This window comes from Phalaenopsis equestris, unplaced genomic scaffold (assembly GCF_001263595.1).
Source record: "Phalaenopsis equestris unplaced genomic scaffold, ASM126359v1 Scaffold000522, whole genome shotgun sequence".
NCBI classification, from domain to species: Eukaryota; Viridiplantae; Streptophyta; class Magnoliopsida; order Asparagales; family Orchidaceae; genus Phalaenopsis; species Phalaenopsis equestris.
This window is the reverse complement of record NW_018164962.1, coordinates 560052-580751: the sequence shown is the minus strand read 5'-3', so window position 1 is coordinate 580751 and position 20700 is coordinate 560052. Positions and strand designations below refer to the sequence as shown.

General features: G+C 32.8%; 1 protein-coding gene across 4 annotated transcripts; it reads left to right on the top strand.

Moving 5' to 3' along the window:
• Window positions 1–6230: 6230 nt before the first annotated feature.
• Window positions 6231–10453, top strand: LOC110028696 (F-box/kelch-repeat protein At5g60570-like). 4 transcript variants are annotated; one of them, XM_020730654.1, is made up of 4 exons: window positions 6415–6500; window positions 6633–6715; window positions 6798–7059; window positions 8043–9849. In XM_020730654.1, the coding sequence occupies exon 4, from the start codon at window positions 8068–8070 to the stop codon at window positions 9424–9426; it is 1359 nt and encodes a 452-aa protein (XP_020586313.1). In that variant the 5' UTR covers window positions 6415–6500; window positions 6633–6715; window positions 6798–7059; window positions 8043–8067; the 3' UTR covers window positions 9427–9849. The 4 variants fall into 4 exon arrangements, 3 of the variants coding, with proteins under 3 accessions (XP_020586311.1, XP_020586313.1, XP_020586314.1); XR_002294446.1 differs by lacking the exons at window positions 6633–6715; window positions 6798–7059 and adding an exon at window positions 10233–10453 and having other exon boundaries at window positions 6231–6500; window positions 8043–9482; XM_020730652.1 differs by lacking the exons at window positions 6633–6715; window positions 6798–7059 and having other exon boundaries at window positions 6231–6500.
• Window positions 10454–20700: the final 10247 nt, after the last annotated feature.

Below are 20700 nucleotides of genomic sequence, written 5' to 3'. Positions count from 1 at the left end.
ATATATATATATATATATATTCAGGTTGAATTAAAATTTATATCATAGGAGCATTTTTATACATACCACAAAATTCCATTGTATTTACATATCTAAGCCCTAAAACATTTCCTTTTTACATTAATAACTTCAAGTCTACATATCACATTGCAAATATCACGATTTTAACCGTCAAAAATACATAAATAAGGTGCTAGATAAATTTGTAAAAAATGGAAGTTTAGGTATTAGATGATACATATATAAATACATAGAAATTGAGTGCTCATTTATATTTCAAGCTCAAAAAGTGTGTTTGTGTTTGGCTCGTTTGCTTAGCGAGCCAAACACGAGCCGTTCATGAACAAAGAATCGTTTTGACAACCATAATCATGTAGTCATAAGATGTTTAGGATTGGAGTAATATTTAAAACATCATTTGAATCTAATTTAATAATTTTTATTCTATTTTCTTAATTAATACTTTTAATTGATTATAAATCTTTGTAGCCTTGTAGTCAATTAATTTTTTTAAAAATAATACTCATCAAATATGTATATATATATATAATTGATTGGTAATATTTCGAGCCAAAATGAGCCGAACACGAACGAAAAATATTTGTTCGTATTGTTTGTGTTCGGCTCGTTAACTTAGCGAACAAGCCGAACAGGAGTTTCTTAACGAGCCAAACACGAGCTGTTCGCGAACAACGAACCGTTTTGATAGCCCTAGTCCCTCCTCATAATTTTTTTTTTTTTATGCACTAGATAATAAATAAAATTTAATGATAAATAAATAAAGTACAAAAGAAGCTGAATACAATTATCATATAGACAAAAAAGATGGACCACTGAGAAAGAAAGTTACTGGTCCTCATCTCCTTTTATAATCAAGGGGTGCAACTGCAAATTTAAATGGCATTAGTACCGCAAGGCCACCCCTTAGAATTAATTTTTGTGATAATACGTAATGTTGATAGGGCTGTCACCAGCTCGTTGTTTGCAAATAACTCCTGTTCGACTCGTTAAAAAGTTCATGTTCGATTTGTTCGTTGAGTTAACGAGCTGAACACAAACAAGGATTTGTTCGTTCGTGTTTGGCTCGTTTTGGCTCAAAAAACTAGTCATATATATATATATATTGACTAGGAGACTACAAAGATTTATAATCAATTAGAATTATTAAATAAAAATTAGAACGAAAACACAGTAAATTATATTTAAATAATGTTTTTAATATAAAAAATAATATTTAAATTTTACCCCAACTCTTAACATCCTACAGCTGCGTGATTAGAGTTGTCAAAACATTTCTTTGTTCTCGAACAGCTCATGTTTGACTCGCTAAACAAACGAGTCGAACACAAACACATTTTTTTGCTCCAAATATAAACAAACCGAACACGAACATTGATATTTTTTAACGAGCCGAACACGAGCTAAGTCTGATCTCGCTCTTGTTCGGCTCATTTACACCACAAAATGTTGATGAGCTCACCTGCCAGATAAATTTCATAATTTGATTATTACATCTCTGTATCTATCTCAATTATTTCATGATTTTTTTTATTATTTATTTTGAAGGTTTGTGATTGGAATATGTTGACCTGGCTAGTGTTTGGTGCCCTTAAAATTCTTCCTGATTTATATTTGCTATTGTCATTTAATATGGTGGGGGGATTAATGAGATTATTATAATATAAATCTACATTATTTTGAACAAGTATCCTTGAAGAATAATCTTCTACATTCTCAAAGGCTTTTCTCCATCCTGAATAAAATTGATTAATTAGAAAATAAAATTGCTTATGAGTGAAATTGGTGTTAAGAAAAAATAAACATAAGTATATACATTTTACATGTTTAAATGCATAAAAATTCAATAATATGTGTTTAAATCCCGCATAATTTCGTTGTAGGAATCATTGCTTTAAAAAACAGATCGGCCTGATTGATTGAACCATGAATGATGATTCAGCCGATTCGGTCCAAAATCAGAACTGTTTCTGCTTAGAACTTGGGTTGAACCGGTTGGAATTAGAGTTGAATAGACGAACTGGTCCGATTTTGAAAGAGCCGTCTGATTCACTTATTGTCAAATTTTTAGCCTTTTGATTTTGATCAGATGACTACAAATAAGATATTTAAATTAAGGATAAACTTCATGTCTTAAAATTTTTTATTTATCATATTGTTTAATATATTAAAAATTTATCTTAAATTAAAATATTATTCTTTGAATCATTAAACATTATATTAATAAATTATTATTCCAATATTTAAATTATATTACAATAATTTAAATATTTATTATGTTAACATCTTATTTATTTAAGTGGTTGAACCAGTGAATCTTGGACATTTCCTTCTTCTGATTCAGTGTTCGATCCATTTTCCACGGATGAGAAGGTGAGCATTTCCTGCACCAAAATGTGTCGTGCTCGAAGCTCGCCAACCAAAGAAAAAAAAATTTTCTTTTGAAAAATCAGTCCGAAAGTCTTTCTTATTTGCCCATCCTCCCATTTCTGTCATTCTTTTTCATATTTGGGAAGGCCCCGTTTTTCTTGAATTCATTTGCTGATCTTAAGATAAATTTTTGCTATAATTTTTTAAAAAAATTATTAGATTTAGGTTTTGTAATTGATTGAATATATTTTTTCTTCATAATCAGTGTTGTAATTCCTCGTGATTCACGCCTGAATAAAATTGACATTCGTCGATTTCTCGATAGCCCGTCCTTTAAAAGACCGTCAGAAATCTGTGTAGATAAAAAAAAAATAAAGAGCTTTCTTTCTTTCATTACAATTTCCATTCTTGCAATCGTAACACAAATACAAATTCAAATTTTTATTGTAAAATCTAATTTACCAATTCAAACAATTATTAAAATAAAATTATATGAATGAATGCACAAATTAAACACAGAAATAATCGCAATGCATTGAACCAGAGAATTAAATTATCTGTGCATAAGAATAATATGTTCAACCGTCGCATAAAATAAAATAAAGAACAAGAAATTTCAATCATCTTATCTGTCATCACCCTCCTTCCCGACCTCCTCCTCTACTGGTTGTTTCTCTCTCAGGTGTGCCCGATGTCACAATGCATCTAATTCCATCTTTTTTTTTTTTGTTTTTTTTGCCTCCAATTTATACTTCATCTCAGCAAGCATTGCAATGAATCATGTCTCTATATCAACATTGAATGTGGCATCTTGCCTACGAACCTCATCCTTTTGGGCGACAGAAGTAGATGCACTGAATGTGCTAAACAAGTGAAGAGCATACATTTTGTGTCTATGAACCCAATTTGTAAACTCTTCCTAACTTATTGCCCCCAACAACCTCTCGCCACAACTTATAGTTAGGCTGATAACGACCAAGTTTGTAAGTCGTCATGTGCGCTGAGTTTGAATCATTTTCAAGTGCTCAAATGTTTCCAACAAAAAAATTATTAAAGAAAGAGGCAAAATCATTCAAAAATAATTTGAATTGTATAGTAATTACTCGTGTCACTTATATATGTCACCTAAGATTTGTTGTCAACTCATGTATTGTCTGACTACCGCTTATGGGTACACACATGTGGTTCGGCAGCAGTGGACACTTGCCCTGACTTCAAGGTATGTAAGGTAAGAAACTAGTTATTAAATAAAAATTTTGTAGTAAGATTTAATGCACAAACTAACTGTTATCCTCCTCCTCTCGTACTATGTAAGTGGGATCACCCCGCTAGTATGATTGGAGGCGCCCATACCCTCACAATTAGAACGTCGATTATCCTTGGCATGCTTACTCTTCTTCTCGTTGTCTGGAGTCTCATGCTCTCAGCAATGCATCAAACATATCCTCTATGAGCCATAAAGGGCACTAATGATATGTACCAAGATTAGGATTACTGCCCAGAGCATACCCCAAACTCTCTGAATCATATATCATAAACTGCTATCAGGATCTCTTTCCATGATAGGTTCGGAGTGTCATACTTACTCGTATGATATCCTGAATAACATAAAACATAGGTTTTTGATTCCATATAAAGAGCCTTACATAAAGTTTTTTGATGATTCTGATCGTCAATTTTTAAGAAAATCAAAACTGACTAGAACATGCGTCGGTTAATATTTCATGATCATCAGTTATTAGTTGGCTAAAACCCTACGACTAGACTTTCTGACACTTTATGACCTTCATTTTATAATTTGTTAATAATCGACAATTTTAATCATCGATTAATATTTTATGATCATCAATTATTAAATTTACTATAAATCCATAGGTCTACCGGTAGGAAAATCGTCGGTTATCTTAACCGTTAGAAAGTCGTATAAATTAAAGATAAAATTACCAACATACTCTTGATTGTTGGTTTTTCCATAAATTTTTTGCCATATTTCCTATAGTGGACCTAATGATAGTAGCTCGGACAGGGCCAATTTGTATAGTTAATGGATTATTTCACATTCGCTTGTCATGTCAAGATAAAAATATATATAATTTGTGCATGTGTGTTTGTGTTGAATGAAACATAAACTATAAGAATAAGGCTGTCTATAATGAACTTCTCTAAGAAAATAAAATTCATTTATAATATTCTATTATATAAATATGAGAAATATTTACTTTAGTTCAATTGTGACTATTTTGATTATGTTAATAATCTTACAAGCGTGCATCAAGTTGCACATGATTGCTAATGTTAGAAGACCAAAAGATATGTTAAATTTGATGCATTCATTTTGACATGGTAAGCAAGCAAGTATATCTTGTTAAATATATCGGTATATCTCCTTTATATTCACCATATGAACATATCATTTTAAATTGTTATTGCAGATGTTATTAGGAGGTAGTGATAGACTCTTCTCAAAGGTATATCTCCTTTATATTCACCATAAAAAGACAGCATCCCGACCTCAAAGACAAACTGATGCCCATCATTAAATCACATTACCGCCGCCCAAGGTTGCCTTATTTTAACCATACTCATCAAATCCACGAATCAACATGTTACATATTTTATAAAGTTCAAAATCATCTCTCTTTTGGAGCTATCATTTTGGGTCAATTTTATTGCCCTCCTAAGTGTCTTCCTTTTCAGTTTATTGGAGTTGTTAAAATTGATGGACCTCCTTTTGTAGTTCTATGTATACTACATTCAATATTTTTTAACCAAGAAACTTATCTTAGCATATCCTACTTCTTGTATTTTGCATATACTTCACTCGATCAATTATGGATGAAGTTATGCCAATTTTTAGCCAAATCTTATTTTATTGTTGCCTTTTTTTTTAAGTGATTTATTTAAATGATTATATGTATGTTATTAATCATTCATTTCAAGCAATTTAATTAAATATATATTTTTATTTTTTACTTTGATGCGGACACATAATATATACTCTAATAGAAATTGTTTTATGACATTAAACATTTATGGTAACCAAATTATAGTATTTTGCGATTGAACTTGCGATTCAAAGGTTAAACCTCTCGTGTGTTATCCGATAAAATATTATGTCTGACATTTGAACGTACAGAAAACTATAATTCCTCAAAGATCTACACCTTTAATGCACATTGGAAAAGACTCAAAATTTAAAAATAAATAAATAAATAAATAACCAAAATAGCAGTACCGTGATTACCACCAGCTACAGACCCTTTAAATGGCTATTTTCTTTTTTCTATTTTTGGAACAACAGTAAACATCCGTTTACCGTTCAGGTAAGTTCTCTGAAAAGTCGGGTTCCTTATCCAGAACGACAGCCTGGGTCTGTGAGTGAATTTTAAAATATATTAATTTTTTTGAGTATATAATAATTTTAAAAATATCATAAATTATATATATTTATTTATTTATTAATTTATTTATTTATATTTATATAAAATCAGACGGACGCCGCTCATGGCGAGCGAAAGACGACAAGCCTCGAAGTGCACCCAGTGGCCCCACCATCAGCCAGTGGCAAACCTTCGAGATGGCGGGGATGGTCCTCATTTGGGTCAAAAAATGGTCCTTTTTTATTTTGTCATGGAAAGTAGCAGTTAGTGCTTCCCTTCCTCACGTGTGGAGTGCTTCCCCCCGGTTGCCATCTAATTATGAGACCGCCCGCATGATGATCTCCATGGGGAGGCAGAGCAGACGGCAGATCGATTCGCTCGCAGAGGAAAACAATTATGCGTGGATACGAATGGGAATGATGAATATTTTCGGGGACTTTTATGCAAATTTAAGATTATTTCCTCGTTTACGAAATTACCCGGGGGTGAGGGCTTGTCCGGGAAATAGAGGGCGCTTTAAAAGCAGCGAGAGTGTTGGGGAGCAACGAAACGGAGGGGGATTGGGGGTTCCGGATTTTACAGGCCATCGGTGATCTCCTCTATAGTTTTCTTTCTTATGGTGGTCATCGATTACTTTGGGTTTCCTCTGATCCCATCCACGTTTCTGTTGGATTCTACGGCGAGATCCCGGCGATCCGGCGATGATTTTTGGAATGTAGGCGTTTGGCTCCGGTGAGGTTCTTGGAGCTCATCGTATGGTTTGTCGTAGATAATTCGATGTCGTTGTTGGTTTTATCGTCATTTGACTTTTTGTTTCTTGTTTTGTTGTGTTAGACAGTGAGTTTTTTTTTTTTTTTTGGGTAGGAGGTGATGGAAAGGCTGTTTCTGCTTTGGTTATGAGTTTCAGTGGTTTATTAAAGGTTGAGAGGAAGGCTGGATCTACTGGGGTAAGGATATTTTGTCTGGATAGACTTCTGGGTGTTGCTTTAATGGTTCTTAAATGCTTTTGCTCTGGCGGTTTATTTATAGGTGAGGATAAGTAGTGAAGCATAACTTGGCGGGAGTTCTGCTGCTATAGGAATTTCAAGTTTTCGGATTCTGATTCTGGCCCTCTGATCTGTTTTTCTGTGGTTTTGATTATTGGCTTAGATCAGTCCAAACATTTTCTTGCCTGGAAATGTTGATATTTAAATGGATGATAGACATGTGTTGAAGCTTGGGGTGTGATTGATCTGGTACTCATTCCTGGGAGTCTTTCTGACGAAATATCAGAGATCAAGGTTTATCTGAGGTGAGAGTATTGGTGGAGGCTTTCATTTGGTACCGTAGTCGTGTTTGTGTCCCCCGTAGAAGAATTTGTTTTCATTTCTTCTGAATTATTTAAGCCTTTTTATTCCTCGTCTGTTTAAGTTCGATATGGTGACTTGTGGCTATTTTTATTCTGTCAATTTGATTTATGCTGAATTTATCAGTTCGTCATGACATTTTGGGCTAGAAACCGCTTCGATTTTAAGTACAGAGTTGGCACCAGCTGGAGCATGTGCTTTGGTGGACCAATTTTACAATAGCTCGGGAATGTTTTGAACTATTTTTTTTATTGGTTTCATCTTGGCCCGCCTTCCAAATATCATGGATATGAATTTCTTTCCCCGTGAAAAATATTGTTGAGGAAATAGCTTTCAAAAAGATCTTACATGTGAACATGGTTTCATCATATATTGAAGGCCTCCAAGAAGGTGGTAATTTATAGTAATTTAATTGCCTGATTCAACTATATTATTTGAAGTGTAGCTGCGGAGCTATGCTCTGTTAACATGATCAGAGATTCAGAGTTTTAAAAGGCATAAAGAAATTTCCTATTATTTGAAATGATTTTCTTAGGTTCTTCCGAAAAGAATCAATGAAAACACAGCCTAAGTGATATCTTTGCATAGAAGTTCTTAGTGGAAATAACCCACCACATAATCTCTGCAGGGAATAACAGGTCAATTATGCTGATGAAATATTTTTTTTGTAAATTTGAACCGAGTTAACATCAAACTGCTGTTTTTGGTTGTTTTTTTTTTTCAACATTATACTCGAAAAGCGAATCTATCTTTCTGATTATAGAATTGAAACATGATTGGTTTAAATCAATATCCTCCCATTTTGTAAGTATTTTCAGCAATCTCATAACTTGTCTGGCGTTGTTAGTTGTCTGTATTTAAGTAGGTGTATTTAATATTGGTTTCATGACTGAACTAATATGTTTTATTTTTTCCTTTTCTCACTCAGGAATATTGTACTTCTAGAAAGGGATATGATGTTTCTAACTCATTCCATCGAAAAAAATAGAGACAAAGGGATGCTGACCGCTAAACCAGAAAGCATGTGTGGAAAAGGAGATTTGCATCATCAAATTTGCATGTCAATGGAACAGGATTGCTGCTCTTTTCATAAATGTATAATAGAATTCATGCTTATAGCTAAAAATGTAAACCTTTTAAAAGAGATGAAGAAATGTCTATCTGAGATAGACCCGGTTAGATCCTGTGTGGATGGAACTCAACTGACAAATAAGAAAATGACAGTAAAAAGGCAGCCTGGAAGTTTATACAATGTGAGAAGATCTAATGATTGTCTTATCCCGGGGCTTCATGATGACATAGCTCTAGATGTTTTGGCCTTTGCTTGTAGATCGGACTATTCTTCACTAGCTTGTCTTAATAAAAGCTTTAATTTATTGGTTGGTAGTGGATACCTCTACAAATGGAGGAGACGACTTGGAATCGTTGAGCACTGGGTGTATTTAGCATGCAGTTTAATGCCATGGGAGGCTTTTGATCCTACAAGGCTGAGGTGGATGAGGCTGCCACGGATGCCTTGTGATGACTGCTTTTCTTATGCTGATAAGGAGTCTCTTGCTGTGGGGACTCAACTTCTAGTATTTGGTAGGGAGTTAACAGGTTTTGCAATTTGGATGTATAGTTTAGTAAGACGTGATTGGACGCGGTGTCCTCTGATGAACTTACCCCGCTGCCTATTTGGTTCCGGCAGCTCTGGTGAAATTGCTATTGTTGCTGGCGGCAGTGATAAGAATGGCCGTGTTTTAAAATGTGCTGAAATGTACAATTCCGAGTTGGGTAGATGGGAAACTTTGCCTGATATGAACTTACCAAGGAAAATGTGTTCCGGTTTTTTTATGGATGGTAACTTTTATGTAATAGGGGGCATGTCAAGCCATACTGACTCTTTAACATGCGGTGAAGAATACAATCTTGAGACAAGGACGTGGAGGAGAATCCAAAACATGTTCCCTGGAGGTAATAGGGCTACCCACCAGTCTCCACCTCTTGTTGCAGTTGTAAATAATCAGCTTTACGCTGCAGATCAATCTACAAATGAAGTTAAAAAGTATAATAAATTGAATAATACATGGAATGTTGTAAAGCCTTTACCAGTCAGAGCTGATTCTTATAATGGTTGGGGCCTTGCATTTAAGGCATGTGGTGACAAATTATTGGTGATTGGTGGACATAGGGGGCAGCAAGGTGAAGTCATTGTACTACGATCTTGGTGTCCAGAGGATAGAAATAATGGAGGGCCGGAGTGGGAGGCACTTTCTGTTAGGGAAAGGGCTGGCGCTTTTGTTTACAATTGTGCAATAATGGGATGCTAATGAAAGTACTACATTATGGATACAAAAGCTTTAGTATTGGAGAAATCAATTAAAAGGTGTGTTCATGGTGCATGAATTTTTATGCCTTGCATGGTCTTCGTTGGAATTTGCGTATTGGAGAAAGCTATTACCTCATTTAATTGGTGAAGCGGATTGTCGCTCTTTGGTATTTTTCTGTTTCATGTACTTGCACTGGTTGCTTGTTAGCTTATCAGTTGGCATTACCTTTGCAGTACTTTCTATTGAGCAGCATTTAGTTGTTTTGGAGGCTTATTCTGTTTTCCCTTGTTGTTCTTTCTACCCCTTCCTCTGTCCCACCCCTCTTTTTTTTTCTCCCACTTTTCAGCAATTTAAATTAATAATTTTAGGGCCATTGGCATAAAATGTTATTCAGTATGAAGGAAACTCACTAACTTTACTGACTTATTTCAACTTCAGTCTTTGTTTCATTGTTAGTCTTTGTCTATCTATTTTTTTCTATGCATGTAGCCTAGTTTGTTTCTCTACATTTTGAATATATATTTGCATGCTCGACATCTCTTTTTTTAAAAATATTCAAGTTCTTATGCGAACATTGTGCTCAATCTTTGCATTGTTTTTTTCTCATAGAATTCTCAATGTTCCATTCACCATTGGCATGATTCTATAATTTCTTGTGACTTGGCACATGCTCATTTTTTTATCTATTTTTGAATGATGCCTTGAATTTTTTAATCTTGGGTTTGCATTATTTTGCTGGTTTATGCTGTTTTACTCTTGTACAATCCTATGGTTCATGTTCAGTGATGCACCGACATTTTTTTTAGATAGCAATATGCAACACAGACACACGTGCGACATATTTCTGACACGCCTCTGACATGTGTCAAACACTACATTAGCATGCCCAATTAAAAAAAAAAGAAAAAAAAAGTGTTGCAAATATGTCCTTCAACAACATAAGTGCGAGCAACCTGCTTTGGTCCGTTGCATCTAGCCCGTAAGCCTCTCACGGCAAAGCATCGTAAGTTTTTTTTTTTTTTTTTTAAGTTGGTCTATTTTTCCAATAATTAGAAGCATGATATCTTTGTATTAAGTTAAAATATAATTAATCCCATGGTGTTTTGGGTTGGAGGATTTAATGCTAATTTATATGGAATTGTGTTTTCAGGGTCAATTGTTATTTTTCTTTCACTAATTCTCTTTTTTTTTAGTTTGTACAAAATTTATATAATATTTTAATTTTAAAAATAAATAATTATAATTACATGTCGAAGACATATTCATTTACTAGACATTTTCAATATGTCCTAAATATGCATCATGTCTGTTTTTATATTGGTGCATCAAAGTTTATGTGGAAATCCATTTATCTCTATTGTTGCTTTTACTTTTGATACAATATTTCTTTATCTTCTAATTAGATTTTAGATGGTTATATTGATGATTAGAAAACATTGGTAATTGGAACGTGGGCATATTTAATAATAACACAATTTACATTCTGTCCATTTTTTCGTTTCTTCTTGGTTTCTCTAAGCAAGTGTTGATATCTTTTACTTGGTATTATTAGGACAACATCATAACTTTAACCCTGCACTAGATGCTGAAACATTTCTCTAGAAGTGTTGCTAGAAAAGATGTAAGATTGAGTATGAATTTTACTGTTACTCAGAGTATGTTCTTCTTTTCTTCTAGTTTTATGTGATAGGATTAGGTGCCGGAAGTCCTATGAATTAGCATTGAGTTCTCTGTAGTTTCAGCTCAGTGGCTAGTTGATTAAAAGATTTGGTTGGGGAAGGTGTGGATATCTATCTTTAAACATGTTCATTAGTTAAGTGACTTTTTGTGCTAAAAAGAACAGCTATTGAAAGAATGATTTCTATAAGTAATTATCCTACGGCCTTATTTCAAAGGCCAATCTTTTTAAGGCATTTGTATAGGTACGTAGTCTATGGATTGAAATGGCCCCGAGCTTAGTGTTGATCTGTTATTGCGCACTGTGTTATGCCACCTAATGAGGAATTGGTTGCCCGTTTAATGAGTTATATCAATTTGTGTCATAGAATTACCTATGGCGGCCGACCCATTTCTAGCTGTATTTCAATTGTCAACAATGCCTTTGATTTTATCGGATCATCTTCTTGGAAAAAAAGTTACTAAATCCTCCGTAGTATATGCATGACCAACTATTTATTCCAATATTTTCTTTCTTCTTTCTGGCAACTCAGATTACAAGTTTTTAATTCATGCATTAAACTTAATGCTAGTTCCCTTCAAAAAAAAATAAATAAATAAAATAATGCTTGTTATTTTGTAATCAGCTCTATATTGTGTAACCCCTTCTCTATCAATTAATTCCCACTTCAACAATACAATGAATTTCAACTTGGAGGGAGGGAGGGAGGGAGGGAGGGAGGAGACGTCAGTTTGAGCTTGGAGATAATAATGATTAAAGATCAAGTAGTTGAAGACTTTATTACTTGGAGGTTATGTCTCCTCGGAGCATCGTGGGTTCTGCTACATGAATACTTTTTCTCTGTTAGAAGAGGCATGAATTAGATCCTTTAGCAAATATATCAAAAGGGAGCTTTGACAAAGACATCGACAGGCAATGCTGACTAAGGATATTAATATATCATTTAACAAAGATATCAAAAGTGAGCTTTGACGAAGATATATTGTTGGAGATTGTTGACAAAGAATATTGTGATATAAAGTCAATTAAGAAGTCAACCTAGCATGGATAATAAAAAAGAACACAATTGCTGCCAGAGAATATAAGTAGATTGCAGTGGCGAACAAATGTTATGTGAAATATAAGTAGATTGCAGTGGCGAACAAAAGATAAGTGAAATAAATTAAGCCAAGTGCCAAATGATTGATGACGGGGATAAACTGTAAGATGTGTTTGCCCTGGTGAGAGTTTCAGCACTAAGGGAAAGGAGTGCCTCATTTTGGGTGGTGCAATGACACTGCTTGTGGTATCTATTAGATGGCTTGTTCCGTGAGCTCACAACTGATGATTGCTGTTGTCAAGAAAGTGATGTAAGTCATTTACTTTAGTGTCTCATGAGGTTGCATGCAGATCAACGAGGGTGTTTGACCAATAAGGTCAAAGGCTTAGCCTTGCTATAAGTATGGACACGAACAAGGGGGAAATTGAAGTTGCAAGCCATTTTGCAATAGAAAATACACTACTTGGATAATTGGGTTACCTTTAATATTATCCTTTGATCCTGTGCGTCTGAATGATGTTCCCTGTAGCACTGAAAAATCCAATAAATTATGAAATGGACATGCTTCAAGAACATTGATGAATGTATTGCACAGCACAACTCAACTCAGCTTAGCTCAACGTTACTAGGCTATGCGCTGCTGGAGAAGCAGTGCATTAACTAATCATGCTGTGTGAACAGGATAACAATGCATTATTAGATTACATATTCTCCATGCATTCATCATTGGGATTTGGCTCTTACCTAATGTTATTTAATTTAGCAAACCATGAATACTCAACTTGGGTAACTGGATTATTTCCTTTGAGATTGTCTTTCGACTCTGTTCTGATGGGTTTTCCTTCTTAAGTGCTGCAAAGTTACTTAAATTAATGTTAAAGTTTGATGGAGAATGCTTATTGTGCACCCTTTTTATCTTAATTAACATTCTACTCCGCCGTCTTTATCTTCTACATTAGATTTGTGGCTGCTGTCAGATAAGAGAAACTTGATAAAACTGTAGTCAACGGAAATGTACTTTAAAATATTATTGAAGTTCAAGATGTTCCATACCTACAAGCCTCTAGTTCCTCCTTTAAATGGATGCCAAGTTGTTTCTTATATTCTTGTAAGTCCCACTTTTTCTCCTATCATGGCTTTCTGGCCTCCTCCTTTCTCACTCTGATTTGCATTCAATGTGTACAATTTGGTTTTCATTTATAGAATCTGATTTGAACTGTATTCATTGGTGGCTTCGTCTGTCATCAATTTCTCCATCTGTTTGATCTATGTAATTTAGTTGTGATTCACAATAATTCAGTTTTGCTTCAATCTAAAATTGTAAATGCAAATTAGCATTTTTTTCAAAGTACTTTTTACCTTTGCTTTCAATTATTTGTTTTCTTGAACTTTTCATTCATTAGTTCATGGAACCTAAACAGAATAAGTAGGTTTCTTATCCTTGACTACTTCCCAAATCTTTTGAATATTTTTTTTTGTCATCCAAATTATAATATTATTACTTTCTTAATTGGAATTTAAGTTGGGTGGTTCTGAATGTTAGGCTGTATAATATTTGAGTGTTACAGATATGAGAATATTAAGAGTTTTAAGATGAATGTGATAAAATTATGAATGATAAATTAAAGAAAATGATTGTATCAGAAAAAAAATGTTTAATAATTTCCATCGAAGATAATGTAATTAAAAATATATTTAAGTGGTTTGAATGTAAATAATAAGGTATGGAAATGCACCATTAAAAGAGTTGATAGAATTAGTTTTGGAAGATTAGAAAGGAAAAAAGTGCAGCCAAACAGCTGACAGAGGAACGATTGTGGGAATAAATGAAAAATGATTATTCATAATGCAAAAGACCCCAAATTATTTGGATAAGATATTGATATGATGATGGTAATACCTTTTCAATTTAATTAAATATATCATTAAATGTCTTTAATGTGGTCTTATTCGATCTCCGAGTATTTGTTGGTTGTACTACAGTAAAGCAGCGAATTAGTAGAACTACCATTAATATCTCTTCGTGATTATGCTCAGAAAAAAAAAATGTATTGATGATCTCTTCTAAGATTTTGCTGCTGTTTTTTGTTTATCGCTTGAGACATCTCCCTAAGTTTGATTCTACTTTTCTTTTGCTTAACATTTTGAAAAGCAGTTTTAATTTACATGAAAAAATCCTTTAAAAAATATTATTATTCTAAACATTATTTTATACATTTTCTGCCGTATATGAATCAATTTACAAACTTATTTCTTACAAAACATCAAAGCAGGCTCGTCATGCTAATTCTTCTTGTAAATGTAGAAAATTCATGGCTGGATTTCTACAATACCTCCATTTGTAAAAACAATATGGCAACGTTCAATTTTGCCACGAATGAGTTTTGGATTTATCCGTGGGATCATAATATTGACCAAGCAATAAAGCAATTGAAAATTCATTGTGGAATTATGAGCGTCTGATATTTTGTTTTGAGGCCTTTTGCCTTTAGAGTCTTACTGCTTCAAATTTCCTCTTTTGTCTTAGTGGTGGGCTGTATGCATTCTTTTATTCTGTTGAAGTGGCTTTCGCTGAAAATGTCTCCGACACTGACTTTTTAACTTTTTTATCCGCTTTTACCTCGTCAGTTTTGCTGTACGGTTCCAATTTTTTAGTGCGTGTTTGGATTGTATTCTCTTTGTATTTAATAATTATGGCCTAAACATGAACTCAAATCTTATTTTTCATTTTTTATTACCACATTTTTATGGATTTACATATCTAGCACCTGAAATTTAATATTTACATTCATATCACCTTGATACTATAAAATTATGCATAAAAAGTTGAGTGCTTTGTTCTTGTTTTATTTGATGTTAAAGGTTTTGAGTGCTAGGAATGTAAACATTAAAGTTTAGGGGCTAGATATGTAAGTACATAAGAATTGTGAGGTTTGTATGTGAATGTCCCATTTAATTTAAAGAAAAATCCGGATTATTGCTTGGAACATAAAAAATACCTTGATATTTGCATGTATTATTAGAAAAAGCATACGGGGACTTCTAGAAGCATCTTAATGTTGTATAATGTGAAGCTGAAAGGGCTAAATACTTTATCGATCAGGCTGGTAATGGTCCGCCGATAATATTTTATATTAATGAATAGTGTAAATTCTAAACTGAGTCAAATTAGTCTGCTGAATCTGAATAATGTAGGGCACCATAATGTTCATGGGTTGTGTAAATTCTACTAGGATTGAACATAAGAGATGGGAAGATTAACCTATGGAAAGAGAGAACTCTCTCTCTCTTCTTTTTTATTTTTACATTTGGCCCCCTATTTATTAGTCCAGATGTGTACTTTTGATCATCATATAAGAAATATATAACGGTTCCTAATGTTAAGTCTTATCTAACAATTTTATGTCATTTTCATGTTTTGACAGTTTTATGTCATGTCTCACAATATGGTTGAACTTCATAGTTTGGCAGTTCGGTCTTTCAAACAATGCTCCAGCTAAATAGTTTAAACAATTTGTTAGCCGAGGAATTCAACAATTTGCCAATTAGGCATCTCAAAAGGCCTTTTCAGGTGTATAAACTTCCAAATTTTAAATTCAACCAAAACAAATTGAGGCAAAATTTTCAAATTCATTCATACTTTATATCGTATTTATAATTCTTCATAAATCAATGCAAAAGAAATACACCACAATATAAACTCTTCTCAATCCAACATTCCCTGTGTTGAATATTGTGAAGTTGAAAGGGCAAAATGCCTGATGATTATGGCTTGTTTGGGGCAATTTTTTTTTGTTTGTTTTGTGTTTTGGACCCCCACCACAGTTCTATTTGAGAAATTACTTTCTTGTTACTTTCTAGAAATTGTGTTGAGAATTTATTTTTTCCAACTTGATATGATGACGTGTGATGACAGTAAGAAATCTATGTATGAATGTCTTGCAAATATATATATATATATATAAAAGAAATTTTTTCCAAGATAATTTTCTTATTAAACAAAGCAAACAAGATCAGGATAAGCATTATGTTATTTTCTATTTAAAATTTAATATTATAGTTTTGAAATATAAAATCAAAATATTTTCTGTTAACACAATATAAAATGTGAATTTATTAATCTGTAAGTGTTTGATTATGAATAGAATGCGTCATTATATAAATATTTTTTAGTGGACGACTCCATTTGATGGAAAATATAATTGAGATTCAAACGTTTAAAGGTTTTTGGATGGCTTAAATAAATGGGTTGATGATGGATGTATTATTTGATATTGATTGATAAATTACGGTAAAATTAGGCTTTCAAATGGCTTCTATAAGATGCCGATCACACGTACAATAACACATGTTTCATATCAAATTTAATTTTTATTAAATTAATGAAATTTCTTTGCTTGAGAAGATAATTATAATTTTAAAATATAAAGAATTTTAAATTATTTGGAATCAAATTTATTGGCTTTTGATGATGTTGTAGATGCATCTTATAATAATAATTGATAAAATGTATGAGTATAATGACATTTTTAAACTGGCTATATTATATATGCTAAATTATTATTTTTTTTTAATTGAATGAACAGTTGAACCAACATATAATTTAATAAATTTTAAATTAAATCCAAAAAAAAAAGTTTATATCTAAACCTAATTTTCAATTTTACATATGTGATATTTTACGTAAGCATGAAAAAAATGTATTTCACTTTATAAAAATTAAAATTGTGATATTTTTTACGTGATATAAGAAATTCGGGTGGTAGAAATATAAAAAAATAAAGCTTAGGCATTGGACATGTGAATAGATAGGAATTGGATGGTATATATGTAAATGACTATTAATAAATGCATGATTTTCTTAACATTAACAAATTTTTGTACAACGAACAGAAAAAGGTGTTCTCAGCACTATCAAGGCCCAAAGCAGCCCACATTTGGCCCAAGGCGGCGCTATTGATGGGCCGTTAAAAATTTTATGAAAAGCATATCCGGTTGTGTGCTTAAGTATAAATATTATGTACTTTGAGATATGCTAGAGGGTATTAGTCTTTGAACTTTCAAGTGAAGATATGTCAACTCCCAAGATATGTTCATATAGTTTGAATGGGTAAATTTATCAATTGGCATCAAGGAAGATGACACTCCAATAAATAGAATATAAATATTATGGTCTCTCTAACTTTCATTTTTGTCACTAAAGTTAATTCTGATTGAGCTCTTTATTTCTTAGCTTTTGGTATTTTTTTTGGTTATTAATGTGATTTCTAAGAAATGTGGTAGTTTTATGATTATTTTATGTCCTATTTATAATAGATGGCATAGATGAAATTATAAAACTCATGAAAGCATGACATTGAGTGAACATTGAGTGAGTTTACTAGACTTATTTTCAAACACCAAACCTATTTTTATTTTCTTTTGGATTATAACTAACAATTAACTATTTTTTCTTCTCAATAAATAATTTCTATTTATTGAAACGTGGTGGGCATAATGGTAGTCAAATTCCTCTGAGAGTTACGAAAATCACACTATTTACCACCATTTCATCTCTCAGGTATGTTCTATTCAACACTTTCGACCTCAACTTCAACATTCAACTTCAAATTTTCATGTTAACCAAAATAAACTCCATTCTTTCTCCTTCTCTCTTATCTCCACCACCTCGCTATTATCTCCACAATCGTTTGTTCTTGCACTTGCATTAAATGTGTGTTGTTTGCATGATCATATCATAAATCTCTTGATTTTAGTAGAAATCTTCAATCTTTCTATCAAAGAATTATGACTTACTTTATAAGTATCAAATGTGTGTATTATTTTTATTTCATTGTTATCTTTAGTTGTGTTTCTTTATATTTTACATTGGTATTTAAGTGTTTTATGCAATATAAAGGTGAATAGGAAAATTAGAGGGCAAAGTAGTTGAAGAAGAGTGTCTAAGGGCTGCTTGAAAGACTCTTAGAATAGCTAGAGTAAAAATTCACTTGGTTAGTGTTTTATGGCGGACTATTAAGCAAATCTGACAAGAAGAATTGGAGTGTTTGGAAACTATATCTTAAACTCGCATAAAGCACAACAAAGGCACAAGATGAGTGGTATTGTGTCATGATAATGCTAATTAAATTAAATTTTGACCCTTCATCGACTATGAAATCCTCCTAGCGAGTTCTTAACAAAACATTAACCTTCCAATAATTAATAGTAAAGTGTCTGGGAAGATTAGAATGCTACTGCTTACAGCCTTTGTCTGATTTTAGAACCAATTTTAAGACAAATTCATCTATTCTTTTATCCTAGCACGCTCTAACCATAAAGAAATTATGAAATATTCAACTATCGACCTCTAAAAATAGAGGAGATCTGCTAGCTCACTCAAGAATGGACTACAATGGTGCTCCAACGAGCCATTTTTTTCTTGGACATAATACATTGGAATCTAAAACACCACCATAAACGCTACCGCATTCGCTTACGGTGCAACATCACCCTGTTGTGCTAGTAACCAACTTCCAACATGTCAGCTTAGTGACACGCTTAGTTATCCTTACTAAACCACAACCTTGATGTCTAGCTTCCATTTTTCCACTTCTAAAAGGTCTTTCATTATGAAATTAGGGTCTTGGTTGCACTTGGAAGAGTTAGGAAACCCTTGAAGCATGCTGTCAATTTTCCCTATATTGGATGTCAGATTTTTGAAAAAGAAAGGAGAAGCAATGAAAGAAGCCAAATATGCTTGCTACAACTTGACATCGAGGGCCACATATGCTCTATGACTACTTCCAAGCTTTGCCTCTACCTTGAATCCTCCCTCAATACCAGGTTCAGTGAGCACCATGCTGAATCTCCCTATTATTTCCTTCACTTTCACTTTGGCCAATATGAGTTCAAAGAAAATAGGGGAAAAAAAAGTCCATCAACCCTGCCTTTATCGAGGTTTAAAAACAGAATATTTATTTAAAAAAGTTAAAAAATGAGTGTGACCAACTTTCATTCAAACAATTTCATCGTGATTGGTTTGGTTAGCTTGAACCCATATCTATATATGCATTGAAGCTAGTGAAGTGAAATACAAGTATCTCAATCTCATCTGCCTAATAGCTCGATACTTAAAAAAAAAACAATATTAAAAGAAATACATTGTCTATGAAATCTCAATTGAACTTAAACAAGCAGAAATAGCCAAACCTACTACACCTGTCATGTTTCATGAAGTCAAACAAAAATTTCTTGCATTTCTCTATAAGAGCAGTTGTAGTGAGATAGTGTGTCTTCCCTCCTCTCACTTCGAAAACATTGGATAATATTTTATGAAAAAAATATATTGTTTGCGAGACTTCAAAACGTAAGTGTAAAAGATTGATAAGTGTCTGTGAGGTCGATGATAGCAAAAGCCCAGCACAAATGAAAAAAAAAAAAAAAGTTTTATGAATGAAATCAGAAAACCAACTAGTGTCAAAGTTTAGTAAAAGCTGAAGATCTATATATTCATATCAAATTGAATAGAATCATTGTTCTCCTACCCCCATTCATTTTTGCATTGGGCAACCGAATGAATAGAAATACCACTCTTTATCTATGCTCGCTTTATCTCACCTCAGAAGCATGTAGTGAGAATGATAGGATTTGAATCCATGGACGTCAATCAACTCTTCCTTTTAGTTAAATATAGATTGAAAAGTAAGAACTATAAGAACTCAAATAGAAAGTCTAAATCTGAGAATATGAAACGGCACATGAAAAATAGCACTAATGAAAGAAGTTACAAGGAGTGCCTCCACTAGATAAAGAAGCAAGATTTCCCTTTTCTGCTCAAGATGGCTACAATCATATACAATCATAACATAGAAACAAAACAAGATTTAAGGCTGAAAGAGAACCCTCTTTTCAAGACGATTAGGTCTGTAGTAAGCCAAACCGTCTCTCATTATTACATTAAAAAAAAGGGGCGCAATTACATAAACACCAATCAAACCTTGCTATTTAAAAATCAACCAACCTCTTTCATTCATTTTTCAAATTTTTACTCAAATATCAAAATTTTTTTTAGAAAAATTCAACCCATATTTTTTTTTTTTTTTGTCAAATTCTTAATAGTTTCATCGTGGCACGCACAAACACATCAGTAGCTTAAAAAATTTCTCTGAGTGCTTAATTTTTAAATATCAATATTTTATGGGGTTCATATGTAATTATCCCTATATATATATATATACATAGATACATACATAGGTAGATACATATACATACATACATACATATACATACATATATATAGTTGACTGACTTGATGGAATAATCGCGACTAACACCGAAAATTACGGAAGTGCCATAATTTTTTTCATTCGGGAGTAGGGCTGTCAAAATAGCTTGTTGTTCACAAACAACTCATGTTCAGCTTTTTAAGAAGCTCGTGTTCGATTCGTTCGCTAAGAAAACGAGACAAATACGAACAATTTTTTTTGCGAATACGGACAATTTTTTTGCGCTTGAAATATAAACAAGCTAAACACGAACAAAATTTTGTTCGTTTGTGTTATATATATATATATAT